We start from the raw sequence: 15,929 nt of genomic DNA, 5'->3' as shown, positions 1-15,929 counted from the left end.
TCAGAGGTGTCAGACTATTGGGGTGTCGCTGGTACTAAATGGGGATCCCTAATGCGGTGTCTCTGGTACCCAATGGGGGTCCCTAATGGGGTGTCTCTGGTACCAAATGGAGATCCCTATTGGGGTGTCTCTGGCCTCAAATGGGGATCCTGGAGCTTTTAGGTGACCTGCGTCCGCCTGCGCCTGTCCGTGATCTCCTCACTGCTTATTGGACACTTACTTTTAAGATGCTTTCTTTTGCTTGGTCAGAAAACCCAGCAATTAGGGAGAAACTGGCCAGCTCAAGGCAGGGAAGGGATTGTAAGGAGGACCAGGAAACTCCCCACCCTCCCGAGTCCCCGCCACCCGGGAGCGACATGGTCGGGGCAGGGCGGCTAGGGCTTCTGGGGTGTCCCGTGGCTCAGGCCCAGCAGGCCCGTCGCCAGGGCTCTTCCTGGGGGCTCCTGGAGGACCAGGGAGCAGCCTGCACCTCCGTGTTCCCTGCTCCCCGCCTCCACCTCACCAGGCCAATTAGACCTCAGCCGTTGCGGCCCACCTTTGGGTACTCTTCCTGAACAAACACTGAGGATCAACTTAGTTTGCAAATACAGTTTTAATGGACTTCCCCGAGCGTCTGCAGTGTTACTGGAAAAGTGAGCAGGAAGGACCCCATGTCCCATTACCCCCCACTTCCCGGATCGTTAACACCTTGCACGCGGCCATTAGTTTCAGCTGATGATGCATCATCATTAGCGGGCGATGCTGGGAGCACCGGGGTGCGCGCCCGTGGGTGCTGGGCCAGGCGTGCATCTGGCACCCCTCAGTCACTCTTTTCAAACTTTAGTGCTCGGAGTGGCCGCTGTCGCCTTCACGGGGCGGCCCCGGTGCACGTAGCCAGTACGGAGGAGATGTCTGCTTGGCGCCACCGAGCCCCTTCCCTGGCCTCCCCCAGGCGTGGCCTGCGTGCTGTGGCCGTGGGCAGCGCTGCTGGGTCGAGCCCCCGAGCCTTTCCCTGGCTTCCCCCAGGCGTGGCCTGCGTGCTGTGGCCGTGGGCAGCGCTGCTGGGTCGAGCCCCCGAGCCTTTCCCTGGCCTCCCCCAGGCCTGGCTCCTTGGTGTCCTGCCTGCACGGTGGAGGCTCTTCCGGGGCGTTCTGTCTGCTCTTTCGGGGTCCCCGCACCTTTGGGTTCCCCGAGGCAGCGCTCAGGCCCGAGGGCATCCCCAAGGCTGCGTCCTGTGAGTGGGCACTGGCCGGTCCACCCGCTGTGGAGCTGGAGCCGGGGTTGTGTGGGCCGCAGGTGAGTGAGCGGGGCCGGGCGTGGGAGAGAGCAATGCCGGCTCCTCTGATGCCCAGTTTGGGGTCCCCGCGGCTGCTAGTTCCAGGTCAGTGACCGGGGCTTTCTCCTTCCAGCCGAAGCCGCCCTCTGGACTCCTCTGCGGGAAGGGACCTCGGACACCGGCCCCGCACCCTCCAGCTCGGAATCGTAAGTTGCTGGCGTGTGGGACGCACATCTGTGGTCTTGGCACTGGGGGTTGGGGGGCTGCTCCCCAGCGCACACAGACGGGCGAGCACGGGGTGGGGCGCCCATGGGGCCGCGTGTGGGCCTGGGGGGCCAGCGGGCTGCGGCAGGACCCAGCCCCTCGTGCCGTCTCTGGCAAAGGACCCTACGGGCGGCTTGGAGGGCCGGACCCCGCAAGAATGTCGCCTCTCCTCTCCTGCCCATGAATGGCCCTTCACTGTGGAGTCTCCTTTGCCTCTTGTGCCGCAGGGCATTCGAGGATGAAGTGGCCCTGGGAGCTGGGGGCCCTTGAGAGGGCCAGGAAAAGCCCAGGCCGAGGGACCAGCCTCTCAAATGGCCTCGGAGCACCGGTGACCTCCGTGCGCCCCCTTGAAATGTCTGGAAAACAGAACGGGCAGATTTTCTGTCTTCAAAGTTTCCGGCTAAACCTCCTCAAGTTCTTTATTGTTTGGGACCGAGACACTCAGCAATGGTAATGGGGAGTTTCTTTTGTATTGGCCTTGAAAGGCCAAAATATTTTTATGTTGCTGCACACAAAGCCGTCTATTTAGAAGTGAACTCTGTGTCCGTGTTTCCCACCGGGGGGCTGTGTACAGCGTGTGTCTCTGTGCTCGGGGTCTTGAAACAGGGTTCTCATGGGGATGCCACTGAGGGGCCCGGGGGCCTGGGCCTCCCTGCCCCCCGCCAGCCGGCCCCGGGCATGAGCCTGGGTGGCAGAGCAGCACAAACAGCCGCCTGCCGGCACCCGCATCCCTGTGGTCCGTGCCGAGGACGGGCCGCACCCTCGGTGGTCCCCTCGGGGAGGGCGCCGGTCTCAGAGCTTGTCTTGGTGGGAGGTCATTTCTCTGGTGTCTCTTGCATTGTCAAATGGGGGGTGGGTTGAACGAGTGAGAGCGGGGTTGGGTGTAAACCAGACAGGTAGAGATGCAGGCGGCCAGGTCCGGCTGCCGCCCAGGACGCCGACGCACAGAGCGGTCAGGTGCGGGCCGCCGTGTCAGGGGGCCCCGGGAAGTATCCTGTCCCCAAACGGGGTCCCAGCCGTCCGTAAGAGGGCGGGGGGCCCTGGGGTGCGTGGACTGTGGCGGTGGGTTCTCAGTGCGTGCTTCTCTCCAGCTCCTTGAGTTGTGCACGTTAGTTGCGCAGAGCTTTTCGTGCGTCGGATAGTTTTAACAGAAAGGTAAAGAGGACTCTGAGCCCCCCACCCCCACAAACTGATGGTGGGGTCGGACTTACTGGGGTCATGAACAGAGAGGGAGTGAGGCCGCGAAGGAAGTGGAGGGAGCGAAAGTGATCATGGACGGGAGAAGTGGCGGTTCTGGGCTGGGGGGCGTGCAGCAGTGGGGACACGCGGGTTATTGAGCACCGGGCCTCAGCTTGGACCCCCTGTACTCCTGGCGCACACCGGACAGTCAGAAAGCAAGGAGGACCCAGGGCACCTGAGGTGACGTTAGCTAGCACCGAGGGTCTCAGGCGCTGGGCACACTTGGGGCCGACAGGGAGGATGGGGCGCCATGGGCCCGGGCAGCGTCGCGGGGGCTGAGGGGGGGTGGGACACCCCACCCAGGTGGGCCCCCGCAGGCGGCCCTGACTCCGGGTCCTGGCAGCTAAGCACCAGAAGGATCAGGTGGGCAACAGAAGAGGGAGAGTGGGAGAGAGCTGGGGAAGGGGGAGGCCGCGGCCAGCGTGGCCCGTCTCTGTCCGCAGAGGGCGCTGGAGGGCGCGGCGGGGCGGTCTCGTCTGGGCCGTCTGGGCCCGGCCAGGGGCGGCCCAAAGCTGAGCCGGGTGGGGGGCCGGGCTGGGGGAGGTCAGCGTGGGAGCTGGTGCCGTGTCCAGGTAGGTGCACCTGCCGTGCAGGCGTGCAGAGTAATGGAAAGAAAGACCGTGCAGGCGTGGACGTGTGAAGGAAGGCGGAAGAGAAGAGGGCTTGCGGGAGGTCAGTCGGCTGCAGAAGATGAAGGGTCCAGAGAGGCCTTGAGGGTGTGACACACGCCGGTGAGGGGGAGGAAATCAAAGAGCGAGCGAGGAGGGAGAAGACGCAAGTAGGTCAGGCAGGTTCGCCCGTGGGAGCACGGGTCTGGCGCAGACGATGCCCACGGGTTCAGATTTGTGGCCCTCAAGCAGATACACCATAAAAACCCAGCTATAAATCAAAGGCTGAAAGGAGGAATGTACGTTCTTAGGGCGAGTTTGAAGAATTGAAGGAGAGACGGGGGTCAGAACAGGGCAGGGGAAGAAACTGAACAGACACGTGGGCAAGGCACTTACTGGATAAGTACTTAAGTGGGGCGAACTAACGTTATTCATACGCCTGGCAAATACGGAAAACAGGGCTCCGCCCGTCACGGGACAGGAACCGGCCCGCCCCAGAGCGGCCTGCACAGGAGTGTCCGAGCGAGCGGGCGATGCCCGTTGGGACGCGCTCACGTCTGCACCTGGCTCCTACGGATGAGGAGATGCGGAAGAGAAGGCTGGCAATGAGGGACCCCACCAGTCAGGCCAGGATGGAGGGCAGCGGTGGGGCACCCGGTGGGGGGCCCGGCGACGCCCCGCGCAGAGGGGCTTGCTGGGCCGCGAGCGTACGACTCACTCAAAACCAGGCTCTTGAGGTGGTTAAGTCACCCCTCGGCCGAATCACCAGCCGCGGCGTCAGCGCATGGGCTGGTGTGAGCAGCCCCCGGGGCCGCGGAGCAGGGCTGATCCAATTCTGTGCACCTGAGGCCCACACATGAAAGTAAAATCCGGAATAGGAGAGTAACAGGAAGGCTGAGGCCACCGGTGGCTGGGTCAGAGGCAGGGTCAGAGGCAGATCGAGGCTCAGCCCTGAGGGTGCCCTGGGGCTGCTGGGGCCCAGGCTGGGGCCTCTGGCGGAGAGGACCTGGCAGGGCGGACTGGACCCTTGGTCCTCAGGGGGGGCCAGGGAGAGTGGAGGGAGCCCAACAGCAGCCAAGGGGTGAAAGGAAAGATCAGAAGCCACCGGTGTGACAGACGGGGTCCAGAGGGTGTCTGAACGGGGTGCCGATCGGCTTCGTACACAGGCCTTTACCGGAGAAAGCACCCACCTTTCAAAGCGTAACGGAACGTCGGCTGCGCGGCTGAGGGCTGACAATACGAGCAGACGTGTCTGGAAGGTGGCCGAGGGCACAGCAGGTGCCTGGTCCGTGGGTGTGGGGCCAGCGGGGCTCATTTTTGCCAGGGATTTGACTAACCTGAACAAGACAGGGAGGCCACGGAGTGCGTGGAAGAGGGAGAAAGGGGCTCCGGGCCAGGAGTGACAGCCGAGTCACCCTGTGTCCCGGAATGTGCAGTGAGAGACTCAAGGAGACGATGCAGGGAAGGAAGCAAGAGGTGGGAGAGATAGAGGCAGGAAAGGAAGGAGGAGTCCATGTCGAGCACCCAGGGCTGAGGAGGGCGTCTTGGCGGTCAGGGGCTGGGCTGCGCTGGCCTGAGGACAGCCAGGGGCTGGGCTGCGCTGGCCTAGGAGGGCCAGGGGCTGCGCTGGCCTGGGGACGGCCAGGGGCTGCGCTGGCCTGAGGACGGGGCTGCCTGAGTTCCTGGGTGAAGGGCCAGTTCCCAGTGGGTGGAAGGGGGAGGGTGGGAGAGGGAGAAAGACCCCTCTGGTGCGGGCGGGGCGCCTCTGGGGGCCTGGTGCTTGTGACATGTGACTCCCTGTGCCGGGGGCAGCCCAGGGGACCCCATCTTGGAGCAGCGTAGCCTGCCCTGGCTGGGCCGGCCACTTCTCTGCTCTCATCCTCAGTTTCCATTGTGAACCTGGAAGGGCATTTGCTCTCTGCTTGGACTGATGAGGGGTGCACGCTCTCCTGCCTGTTGGCTGCGCCCCTCTGTAGCCAAGAGGCGGGAGGGTCGGGCTCTGGGCCTGCAGAAGGCTTTGTGAACAGGTGTGTTGGGCCAGGTGAGCGTCTTGGCCCCTCCCTGGGTGTGGGTTACCTGCGAGGGGGCATCTTCCCACCAGGGGGCAGCAGAGAGCAAGGGGGGGGGAGGCCTGTGGGTCGGGCCCACCCTGGGTCAGTGCTGGGAAGGAGGCAGGTCTGAAGGTGCCAGGAGCCGGGCCTGAGGTTGACCCAGGTGCCAGTGGCAAATCACTAGAAGTTGGTTCCTGTGAATTTCAGACACATGTGGGTGCACCCCCATCTGTGGGTTGGGGGGCAGTCCTGGGGCCGGGTGCCTCTGAGCCCACTGGCTGCCCGGCCCGTGGTGGCCCCTGGCCATGTCCTCCCAGGGCCTGTTTCAAGGCCTCACTGTCTGTCTGAGGTGTGCTGTGTACCGGGGGCGTCGGCAGGGCCGCGGGGCGTCTGCTGGTCTGTCCCGCTGCCTGCGCCACAGGCCTGGGCCCCGCCCTTCTCGGCGTGGCCGGGTTGGCTGCTGTGTGTTCTGTGCCCCTCGTTGTGTGAACACAAGCGCCGCGGTCCCTGTGGCTTTAGTAAACCCTGTTGGGTTTGTCCCACGTGCCCAAGCGGGAGGGGTCAGCGTGGCGGACCCAGGACGCGTGGCGTGGCCGGGCGCACGGAGCCCAGGGGGCCGCCCCGCCGGGCACAGCCTGTCACGTCCAGGCCCGGGGGCCGAGGGCTACCAGGCTGCCCCTGGAGGCGGCTCCCCAGCCGCAGTGCGTGAAAACGGCATTTAGAAGAGAAGCCGTGTCCCGGGTCAGGCGCCCCCTCGGCGCTGCTCACAGCCGTGTTGCCAGGGCTGCCCGTGTCCGTGGGGCCAGCTGAGGGTGCGGGCGGAGGCGCCAGCCCGCGTGTCCCCTGTGTTTGGGGGCGGCGGCGGGCCTGGCCCAGAAAGAGGCCCAGGCAGGCTGGGCCAGTCGGGGGAGCCAGCCGGGAAGGGGCTCTCGGCCTGCGCGGGGGGCCGGGCTGGGAGAAGCGAATTCTGACCTCTTGGGGCCTGGGTGGGCGCCAGTGAGAGGCAAGGGCCGGCGGCGGCTCTGGGAGTGAGACTGGCAGTTGGCACGGCTCCGGCGGGTCGGAGGCCCGGGCCCGGCGCCCGCGTCCCGTCCGGTCCGCGTCCACCCCGAGCCCCTCCGGGCTCTGTCTCAGCTCTGTCTGCGTTTCTGTCTCACCTGCCAGGACAGGGCGGGGTTTTTGTCTCGGCTGACTGCGTCTGTGCTCTGTGCCCGCTCCCTGGGTGCCTCTTGGACCCCCCTTTTCTGGAGGGGCCGCCTCTGGGGTGGGGGGTGTCCCTGTCTCCTGATGTCATCGGAGCACGTGGCGCCTTTCTGTAAACGTGCCTCTGTCCTTGTTGCTGACGAGCGCCCGCCGTTCCGGCCTCCTTTCCCGCCTCGGCGCCCTGCTGTGCCCACCCCTGCCCTGCTGCTCTGCCCGGCTCTCCCCCCCACGGCCTCGCGGGGCCCCGCCGGCTTGGCCCTGGCCGTGGCTTCTGCGCAGACGCCGGCTTCCCCTGGCGCCCCCAGTATGCCGCGGCCGCCGGCTCAGCACGCCCCGTGTTTCACTCTTCCCCGTTTCCTTTTCACACCCAGGAGAGATCCTGGCTTCGGCGAGTCGGTCTGTCCTAGGTTGTGAGCCTCGGAGGCGAGGAGCTGCCGACGGGTGTCCTCTCCCGGGACCGGGCCTGGGCGCCGCGGCGGCGCCTGCTGGGTGAGAGGTCGGGGGCGCGGACGGGCCTGGCTGGGATGAAGTCGCCGGTTGGCCTTGGGGCTCGGGCGGCCCGGAGGCTGGCAGCGGCCAGCATGGCCGCCTGCACGAACGCGCCAGTTCATCTCTTAGAAAGTGTTTTCTGTCCTTCACCCTGCGCTGCTCTGGTTACTACCGAGGACTGCACGTTTCCACGTTTGCCCGCAGTTTGTGTCTGTCTTCTGTGAGCTGTTTGTCCAAGTCCGTGGGGCTACGGCTTCCTAGCAGGCCAGGCCGGGGGGGGGGTGCTGTGGGATGTGGGGCGCCCTCTGTCCCGGGTCCCTCGCGGGGGCTGGCAGGGAGACTCAGGGAGGGTGTCGTAGGGGCCTCCAAGGGTGGGTGCCTCTCAGGCTGTTCCCATGGTTTCGCCCCGGGGCGCGGGGTGACGTGGCAGCCTGGGGACCTCTGTAGCTGTTCCTCTGGGCGGCGCACGCTACTGCAGCTGCTGTGCCTCTGGCCGGACAGGAGTGGCTCTTTGGCCTTCCCGACAGCCATGTCCAGCGCGTGTCCGCCCAGACACCACCCACCCGTCACTGGAGGAAGCCGCCCTGTACCTGCCCACCCACCTCTCAGGCCGCCGGCACACGCTGCCTCCTGTCCTGCCTGGGGAGGCCGCCTCGGCGCGGACGCTTCCTTGGGGTTCATCGTGTGCCCCGCAGGCCGGTGGAAGTGCGGCCTTTAATTTTTCTTCAACCGGGCAGTGGCATTTCACGAGGCCCCAGGGGCTGCTGCGAGGTCAGCCAGGGTCTCCGTGGTCGTGTGGGGAGGGTGTGCATTCGCTGGGTCCACCCCGACTTTCAGGACACCCCTCCAGCCCTGCTCTCCCACCGGCCCTCTACTAGAGCACCACTTCCAGCTTCCTGCGTCAGGCCCACTCTCTGCCCTCAGCTCCCAAACTGGGGAGGCCAGAGGGGACCCCAGCTTGGCCTATGTTTCTGGGCGTGGCCCCGTGGCCTCTCCCTTTGCAGACAGCAAGCCTCCATCTCGGGGTGGGGGGGCGGGGGCGCCCGTGCTGGGTCTGACGCGTCCTCCTCGGGGCCGGCTCACTGCCAGGTACCCCACGCTTCCCATGCGTCTCCACGAGATCCGCCTCCAGCCCCGGCCTCACCACCCCCACACACCGACCCACTCACCCGGTCCGCCTGGTGCACCAGCGGGCCGCTCGGGAGCGGGCGCCTCGGGCCCGGTCCCCGAGGTTTGATTGCCTCGTCCACTCGGCTCCTTAGGAAACTGGGCTGATTAGTAATCAGCAAACTGCTCCCCGGCTGCTGGGAAATCACAGCCCAGGTGCTTAAGAGCCCAAGAGAGAGCCGGGCAGGGCGTCTGGATGAGGGCAATTTGGCTGTGAGCAGGCTTTCAGGCCACCGGGGCACCCCGATCTTCTACAGAGCGACCTTAGCGTGTCCGTCCCGGCCAGATTAGGTAATGCTGGGCTCTGTTCCGAAGACAGTGGGCACGTGACTGCCCGGGTGCAGGCCGGAGCATGCTGTGGGCAGGTGGCGTCCCAGGCCCTGTGGGTCCCAGGCAGGCAGCCCCCGAGCTCCGTTCTGGGGTGGGAAGGGCGGGGGGGGGGTCGCCGTGGGGCTCTCTTGATCTCTCAGCGGAGGAGCCAGGACCCGGGCTGGACAAACAGCAGCGTGTGTGGCTGGACCTCGCGGCACGGCCCGGCCCGGGTCAGGGGTCTGGGCACGCACCTCGCAGGGCTGTTGTGAGGACACCAGTGACTGGGGTGCCCCCGGGGCATGCCGGGGTGGGTGGGAGGCTGGGGTGGGGGCGCTCTGCATGGCTGCGGTGGGGATCGGTTCCCCAGGCGGCTGGAGGCGTGGTAAGACGAGGGAGGCCTGTTGGGGCGCGTGCGTGTCCGCACTCGCCCCTGGAAGTGGTTGCGAGTGCCAAGGGCCACCTACCACTGCGTCCGGCCTGTGGGCAGTCTGCTGCTCTGCGGTGCGCTGGGACGTGGGCGGGTGGTCAGAGAAGGAAACTGTAGCCCGCGCGAGTGGCCGTGCTGGCTGAGCCGCCGGGCGGCTGCGTTGGGCTCACGGAGCCGTGCGGGGCGGAGCGGCCCTGCCTGCCGAGTTTCCCGAGCGCTGGGCTCTTGCCGCCCCTCTGTCCGGTCGGAGTTTGGCGTGGGAAGTCAGCCTGGGTCACAGCCGAGGCCACGCCGCCGACTTCCCCTCTCACTGCCGGTCGCTTTCTCGAGACCTGTGACTGGTGGGCGGCTGTGGGGCTGCTGTCACTGGGCGCCACAGGTCGGGGATGTCGGGACGGGCGCGGGGAGGCCCCTGCGCTCAGCCTTGAGCTCAGGGCGCGTCCCCTCCCGTCCAGGGCTGAGACGGCCAGCGGCCGGCGCCGAGCAACCGGGCTCGTGCACGTCTGCAGGGAGATGAGAGCCGGCGTGGTCCTGTGTGCGTGGTGCGTCCTGTGTCCCAGGGTCAGCGGGGGCTGCCCTGCGCTGCTTGCTGAGCCGTGTCTGCTGTTGCCTTCTGCGTGTCCACTGCCTGTCCCGGGCCTGGTCGTCTTGAGGGGGCGGGGGCCAGCGAGCGGGCGCAGAGGGGCTGCCGGCTCACCGCTCGGTGGGTCCCTCCTGCCCTGGGGGTCAGGCCTGGGCTGCTCCCTTCCTCCCGCCCCGTCCCTTCTTTCCCGGCTGCTCAGCCCTGCCCACGCCTGGCATGAAGCTCTGCGCCTTACCCTCCTGCTCCCTGCTCCCCGGGGCCCGTCTTATGGCCGAGCACGTCGAGGTTCCGGGCCCGCCGGCGTTGGGCCAGGACCAAGCTGCCTCGCGGGAAAGGCTGTGCCCTTTCCACTCGCGGCTGCTGTGACTGGCCTTGGTGCCCGCGCCTGTGCCCCTGAAGGACCTCGCCCGGGCTGCGCCCCGAGTTCGGCGAGGGCCCTGGCAGCGCCTGCTTGAGGTGGGCAGGCAGGGCCCGGCGAGCCGCACCAGAGCCCCTCCCCCACGCCGAGCCGGGCGCCTCTGCCTGCCGGGGCCTCCTCCCATGCCAGGGCATCTGGGGGCTCCTGGGAGGCGGGTTCAGGGGTGCGCAGAGGTGCATGCACTGTGACGTGACGCACATGCCGCATCCCCGAGTCTCCGAGTGTCTGGGGGGGGGGGGGGGGGCGTGGGGGCGCAGCCCAGAGCAGCAGCCGGCCCTCCCGGTGGCGCGTGCCGGGAACTGGCGTCCCTGGGCGCAGCCCCCCGCCGATGTCCTGCCCAGCCCAGGCAGCTCTGGCGCTCCCATGTCCTCCTGGCCACGCCCAGTCCCCGGCACTGGCCTGTGAGGCAGAGGCCTGGACTGGGGCGCAGCCTCGGCAAACTCGGGGCGCAGCCCCAGCCTCAGGCCCCCAAAGAAGGGTGTGCTCGCGCATCTGGGCCGGCCAGTCCTCTTGGTGCCACCTGGCCCTCTCGGGCAGCTGCTGGATGGCACCGAGGCGGGTGGCGCCCTTCGTGGCTCTCGACAGTCGGCTCCGTGTCCGGACGCGGTGAGATGGGTGTCGCCTGAGTGACTGCTCCTGGCGCGAGTCCCGGGCCGGCGGTCATCTCGGCCCAGGAGTGGCTCTTGACTGGCCCCGGGCTGGCCCTGTGCTCCCTGGACACGCCCGCCAGCCGGGGGCCAGCCCTGGGCGGTGGCTTTCACAGGTTCAGAGGCAGAAGTGGGGGCACCGGGGAGGGTCTTTTGAATCCGCCAGAAGAGAGAGAGGCTATGTCGGCCACGGGCCGCACAGGAGAGCTGGGTGGTTTCAGAAAGGCCAAGAGCTCCAGACTCTGGGTTCATCGTGGGTGGGGGTGCACAGGGGAGCTGGGAGCAGTGTGAGTGGAACTTTGGAAGGCCCTGCAAGTGCTGGAGAGGGGGAGGGCGGGCAGGCGGGCGGCGGAGGGAGGGCACCGGGCAGCTAGCTGTGCAGGAGCTGGTGGCTGGAGCTCCCCACACGCTCCAGCTGTGGGGAGCCAGGACCCCCGCCCCGCGTCACCGGCTCTCCACAGAGTGGCCTTGGGCTCCCGTCCCGGGCTCCCGGCTCCTGTCTGCACGAGAACGCTTGTCGCAGGGAGTCGGGGCAGGTGGCCTTCATCTGCACCTGTCTCTCTCAGCCTCCACAGCCACGGGGACGCCTGCACGCTTTCCCACGGGACAGGCTGGACCCAAAGACTCTGGACCTGGGGCCGCCCCCGCGAGGAGGGCCCGCCCCACCGGGCCTCCCCTTGAGTAACACTCCACCCTCTGACCGATGGACTGCACTGCTCTGCCCCTGCCCGGCCCCTCGTGAGCCCTGAGACTTGGGGTTCGCCAAGCCTCCCTTGTCCTCATCTGTGAAATGGGTTTGGACACCTGACTGTGCTTCAATAAATGTGTTTCTTGCCTTAACAACTACGGTGATGGGTGTGCTACTAATCTGAGAGGGGATGGCCTTCGCCTCGGGCTTGTCTTGGCTGGGGGTGGGGAAGCCGGCTGCGGCCCAGCGGCCCCGTCCCCTGCCCACGGGGCGCTCAGGGCGACGGGTGGCTGGAAGCAGAGCTGGCCTGCTGGGCGCTGGGGTTGATGCACGTTTGGGTGAACTAACCTGGGTGCCCCTTCTTCTAACAGTCGTGGGATGCCAGGTTTCTTCCCAGAGAGAAGTGTAGGCAGGAGGCGGACGACGTCTGAGCTGAGCTCACTGTCCTGCCCCGGGCCCCGCGGGGCTGCCCCTCACGTCCACGGCCAAGGTGCTGTGGCCTGGCCGCCTCTGAGGCCAGCATGCGTCCCACAGCGGCCTACTGAGCAGGGTCCTGGGGTTCAGAGAGAAGGAACACCCCCCACCCCCAGTTTAGAAAGGTCAGGCTTGGGGGGCTGAGTGGGGCTGAGTAGGGCAGCTCCGGTGTTCCTGGGGTCAGCACCCCTGGCTTTGCCGGAACAAGTGAGCCGGACAACAAGCACTGAGAAGGGACAGGCCACCACCACCGCCACGGCCAGGGCCAAAGCTGCCGCCCACCTCCGCCACCATCTCCACGGCCTCCGGCTCTGCTCCCTCCCACGCCCCCGGGCCTCCCCACCCTGCTCTTCTTGCTCTCCTCCTCCTCCCGGCCCCTCCTCCCCCGCCTCAGCAGAGATGCGCCCCAGGAGCCACGGCCGCGCCCAGTCACGAGCGCAGCCACGTCAAGGGACAAAGAAGCACCGGGCCCTGGCCTCGGCCTAGCCGCGAGACCGGCCCCACCCTGGACGGCGACGGAGCCGGTGCGCAGCGGCGAGACAGACAGACGGTCCCTGCCCACGCCCAGCCGGACAGTGCGCCCTGCCCAGAGCCCGCGGGCGGCGGCGCGTGGGGCCGTGCCTGCTCCCCGCGTGGGGCCCTGCGCCGCGTTCAGGGCCGAGGCCGCAGCTCCAGCCTCGGGGAAGCCGGGTGTCCGCCTGCCTTCCGGAATCAAGACCCCAGCGCCAGCCTCCAGGGGTGCCCAGATGTCTCTGAGACCTCGCTGCTCGGGCACGCAGACCCCAACCCCAGCCGCTGGTGAGCCTCAGATGTCCACGATGGGCGACCCGGGCCTGCTCTAGACGGGGGGCTGGAGCTCCAGCCTGCGCCGAGGCTCAGGTATCCACCACGAAGGACTAGAGCTGACGTTCCGAGCTGGACCCAGGCCGCAGTCTCTGATGAAGCTCTGATGGCCACGACGGGGCCTAGCTGAGGTTCCGGAAGGAAGACTCCGGCCCCGCCTGCAGTGAAGCGCAGACACCCACGGTGGGGCTCTCCCGGATGTTCCAGAGCCACCACTCCGCTCCTCCCTCCGATGGCCTCAGGTGTCCATGACTAGGGGTCCTCGTGGCGTAGGACTGAGCCCTGAGCGCCGCCTGCGAGGAAGCTCAGCCGCGGTGACGAGGACCCGCTTGACGCCCAGAGCCGTGACCTCCGCTCACCCTCGGCCCAGCTCCGATGTCCACGCTGCGGGCCCATCTGATGCTCTAGAACCGAGAGGTCAGCCCCATCTCTGATGAAGCTCAGATGTCCATGCCAGTGTTCTTGACGTCCCAAGGCCAAGACCCTTGACACCTAGAGTTGATGGGGCCTCGAGGCGACACCCCTCTCCCAGCCTTGACGGAAGGCAGGTGTGCGGAGCGGGTGGACGGCCAGAGCCCGAGCTCGCGGGCAGGCGGGTGGGCCGAGACGTGACTTGAGACTGCAGGCGGCAGAGCAGACCGCCGCCCGCCCTGGCCTGTAGTGTCCCGCACCGACATCGGCGTGCCGCGGCGGCCGCGAGGGGTCTCCCGGCAGGAGGGGGAGCCCGCGGCGGACACCGACTCGTGACTGGGCGCCTTGGACAGAGCCTGCCCACGAGGACGCCCCTGCAGCAAAGCGCCACTGGCCGCCTTCTCGGGTACTGGCCTCGTGCCTGGCCGCGCACCCGCCCGGAACCACGGGGCTGCCAAGTTGCCCGCACCCTGGCGTGTAACCCAAGCTCGTGTCCGAAGCTCAGCTCCTCTCCCGGGAAGGCGCTGCATGCCCGCTCGCCAGCCCGGCGTGAAGCTGTGCCCTGGGGCGGCCGGAGCCGGTCGCCTCCTTCCAGCAACGCCTTCCGCCAGAGCGGGGCCCGGAGAGGGTGTGAAGACGGCGCGACGGCCGAGCCCGGGCCCGGGCTGAGCTCGGCCGTCCCTGAGGAGCGTGTCTGGGCTGCAGCTTGAGCTCGGCGGGCCCCGGACTGTCCAGGGAGCCACAGCAGAAGCGAGGCCAGCGGTACTGGTGCGGACGCCCCCGACGGGGTCAGCGAGGGGGAGCGAGGCACAGAGCCGGGGGTGTGCGGCGGGCCAGGTCCGTGCCGCTTCCGAGGAGCCGTCTTCAGCTGCAGACTCTGCTCCCCAGCGCCGCAGAGACCGCGGCCCCCGGAGGCTGCAGGGGCGGGCTGAGAGGAGCCCTCGGACCAGGCCCGGCGGCGCCAGGTCCTTTTGATGCTGCGGATGCTGTTTCCTGGAAAGCCACAAGTTTGGGACTGCGCACACCCTCGCCTTTTATGAGCAACTGGAACTCGAGGCCGGGATGGAACGAAGGAGCCGTGTCGCCGAGCGGACTTCACCGGCGCCCCCGCCGCATTCGGCCAAGCCATCTAGGTTTCCAAGAAGGAGCAGTCATCAGCCGCCATCGCAAATTTCCTACAAGTCCTCACCGCAGCGTCTCAAGCCAAACAACGGGCGAGCCAGGCTCGTCGCGCCGGCGAAGAAGGCGCCAGCCTCGGGGAGCTAGGCTCAGAGTAGAGGCGCCCGGGCGCGGCGCCTCCACACCAGCAGAGCCCCATCCCAGATAGGCCAGAGGTTAGGACGCAGTCCCCAGGCTGCGGGCCCCGGGAGAGAGCGCTCCACTCAGTCCCTGCCGCCAAGGGCCAGGGCAGACTGCTGCGTGCTGCGCCGAGCTGAGACTCCCCTCGGGCAGGGCTGTGGGGCCCATGGTCGCCCCGCCGGCGCCCCTTTCCAGACAAGGACGCTGGGGTTCAGAGAGGCCGCTGCCTTGTCCCTAGACACCGGACCCCTCTCGAGGCTGGGCCGCCTCGATGGTCCTGAGCTTCCGGAAGGACCTCGCTGGGCCCGTGGCCTCCCCCGGGGGAGCAGAGGCGAGGCCCTGCCTGCGTGGGGAGCCGGCCCGAGCCAAGCTGGAAGACCAGAGGCACCAGAAGCCCGCCTGCCAGCCCCGCCCCTCCCCAGCCTCGGTTTCTCCACCAGCCCGTCGTCCTGCCCGCTGGAGGACCGCCTGGGCGGCAGAGCCCTTAGCTCTGTGAGTAGCGGCTGTGCGCCCAGGTGGGTCGTGGCCGGGGGCGGCTGCAGAGAGGAGGGAATCCCGTCCACCCAGGGCTCTGACGCTCGCCGGGAGGGGCGGGCCGGTCTCGTCCGGGGCCGTGGCCGCCACGCAGGAGCTGGGCCCGGAGGCGGCGAGCTGAGGAGCCTCTCCAGCTGTCCTTGCAGGCGCTGTCCTGTGCCGGCGGCGGGAGGCAGTGCTCCGAGCAGTGTCCCCGGATTTCCCAGGAGATGCTTGGGGCTCTGCCGCCCGCCCCTGCACCCAGCATCACCAGGGCCTGGAAGGCCAGTCTCAGGAGCACCCCTGCGGAGATGGGCCTGGTGGGGGGAGGAGGGCCGAGGGGCGGAAGGCAGCGGGGTCTCCGGACGGTTCACGGCCTGCAGCTGGGGACCTCCGTGGCCAGAGCCCCCGGACCCTGAATCGCCTGGGGTGGGCCGGGCGGCTGGGCGGGGGCTGGCAGGGCGTGTGTGCGTTGCTATATACCTGCACTTTACAAAGCACTTTACTGGTGTGGCTGAGGTGAGGGTGAGTGCAAGAGCGTCTGCGGTGGGCTGGGGCCCGGGGGACACGTCAGCAGGGCAGACTCGCTTCAGGGGGGACTCCAAGGCCCTCTGGGGACACACGTCCACAGGAGACCGGGTTCACCTTCCTGGGGCCAAGGGCCTTCCCACATGAACCGCTGGGGCACCCCCAGGGGAGCCGCCCGGTCTGCCCCAAGCTGGCCTAGAACGACCTGCTCGGCTGGAGCTGACCGCCCTTCGCTTAGGGTGGCCGTGACCCCGCAGGGCCACGCCGCAGCACATCCGCCCCGCCCCCACCCGTGCCAGGAAGCCGCAAGCTCGAGGTCCCTGGCGCCCCGGCAGGGGCCGGCCTGAGCTGGTGCCGCCTGTGGCCAGGCCACGCAGAGACCGCAGGCTCCAGGCCGAGGTCACCCCACCCTGCGGCCAGCACCCTCTTTCCCTCCGGCCTCCTCTCCCAGCCGGGCCTGCTGGCACACAGGCCCACCCACGCCTGGCCGCCCGCCTCCCGGCCAGCGGC

General features: G+C 68.0%; 1 protein-coding gene across 1 annotated transcript in view; it reads right to left on the bottom strand.

Moving 5' to 3' along the window:
• Positions 1-3,917: 3,917 nt before the first annotated feature.
• RTL1 (retrotransposon-like 1) overlaps positions 3,918-15,929 on the bottom strand; it is a 29,021-nt gene continuing 17,009 nt past the window's right edge. The window contains exons 3-7 of the mRNA XM_012724378.1: positions 13,549-14,072; positions 13,340-13,435; positions 10,084-10,241; positions 4,557-4,703; positions 3,918-3,936 (exon numbers count right to left, since the gene is read on the bottom strand). Coding sequence (XP_012579832.1) covers positions 3,918-3,936; positions 4,557-4,703; positions 10,084-10,241; positions 13,340-13,435; positions 13,549-14,072 — 944 coding nt within the window. The remainder of the gene's footprint in view (positions 3,937-4,556; positions 4,704-10,083; positions 10,242-13,339; positions 13,436-13,548; positions 14,073-15,929) is intronic.

The sequence above is a fragment of the Condylura cristata genome, unplaced genomic scaffold (assembly GCF_000260355.1).
Source record: "Condylura cristata isolate star-nosed mole 26May11 unplaced genomic scaffold, ConCri1.0 scaffold00013, whole genome shotgun sequence".
Lineage (NCBI taxonomy): Eukaryota > Metazoa > Chordata > Mammalia > Eulipotyphla > Talpidae > Condylura > Condylura cristata.
This window is presented reverse-complemented; position numbering and strand designations above follow the sequence as displayed.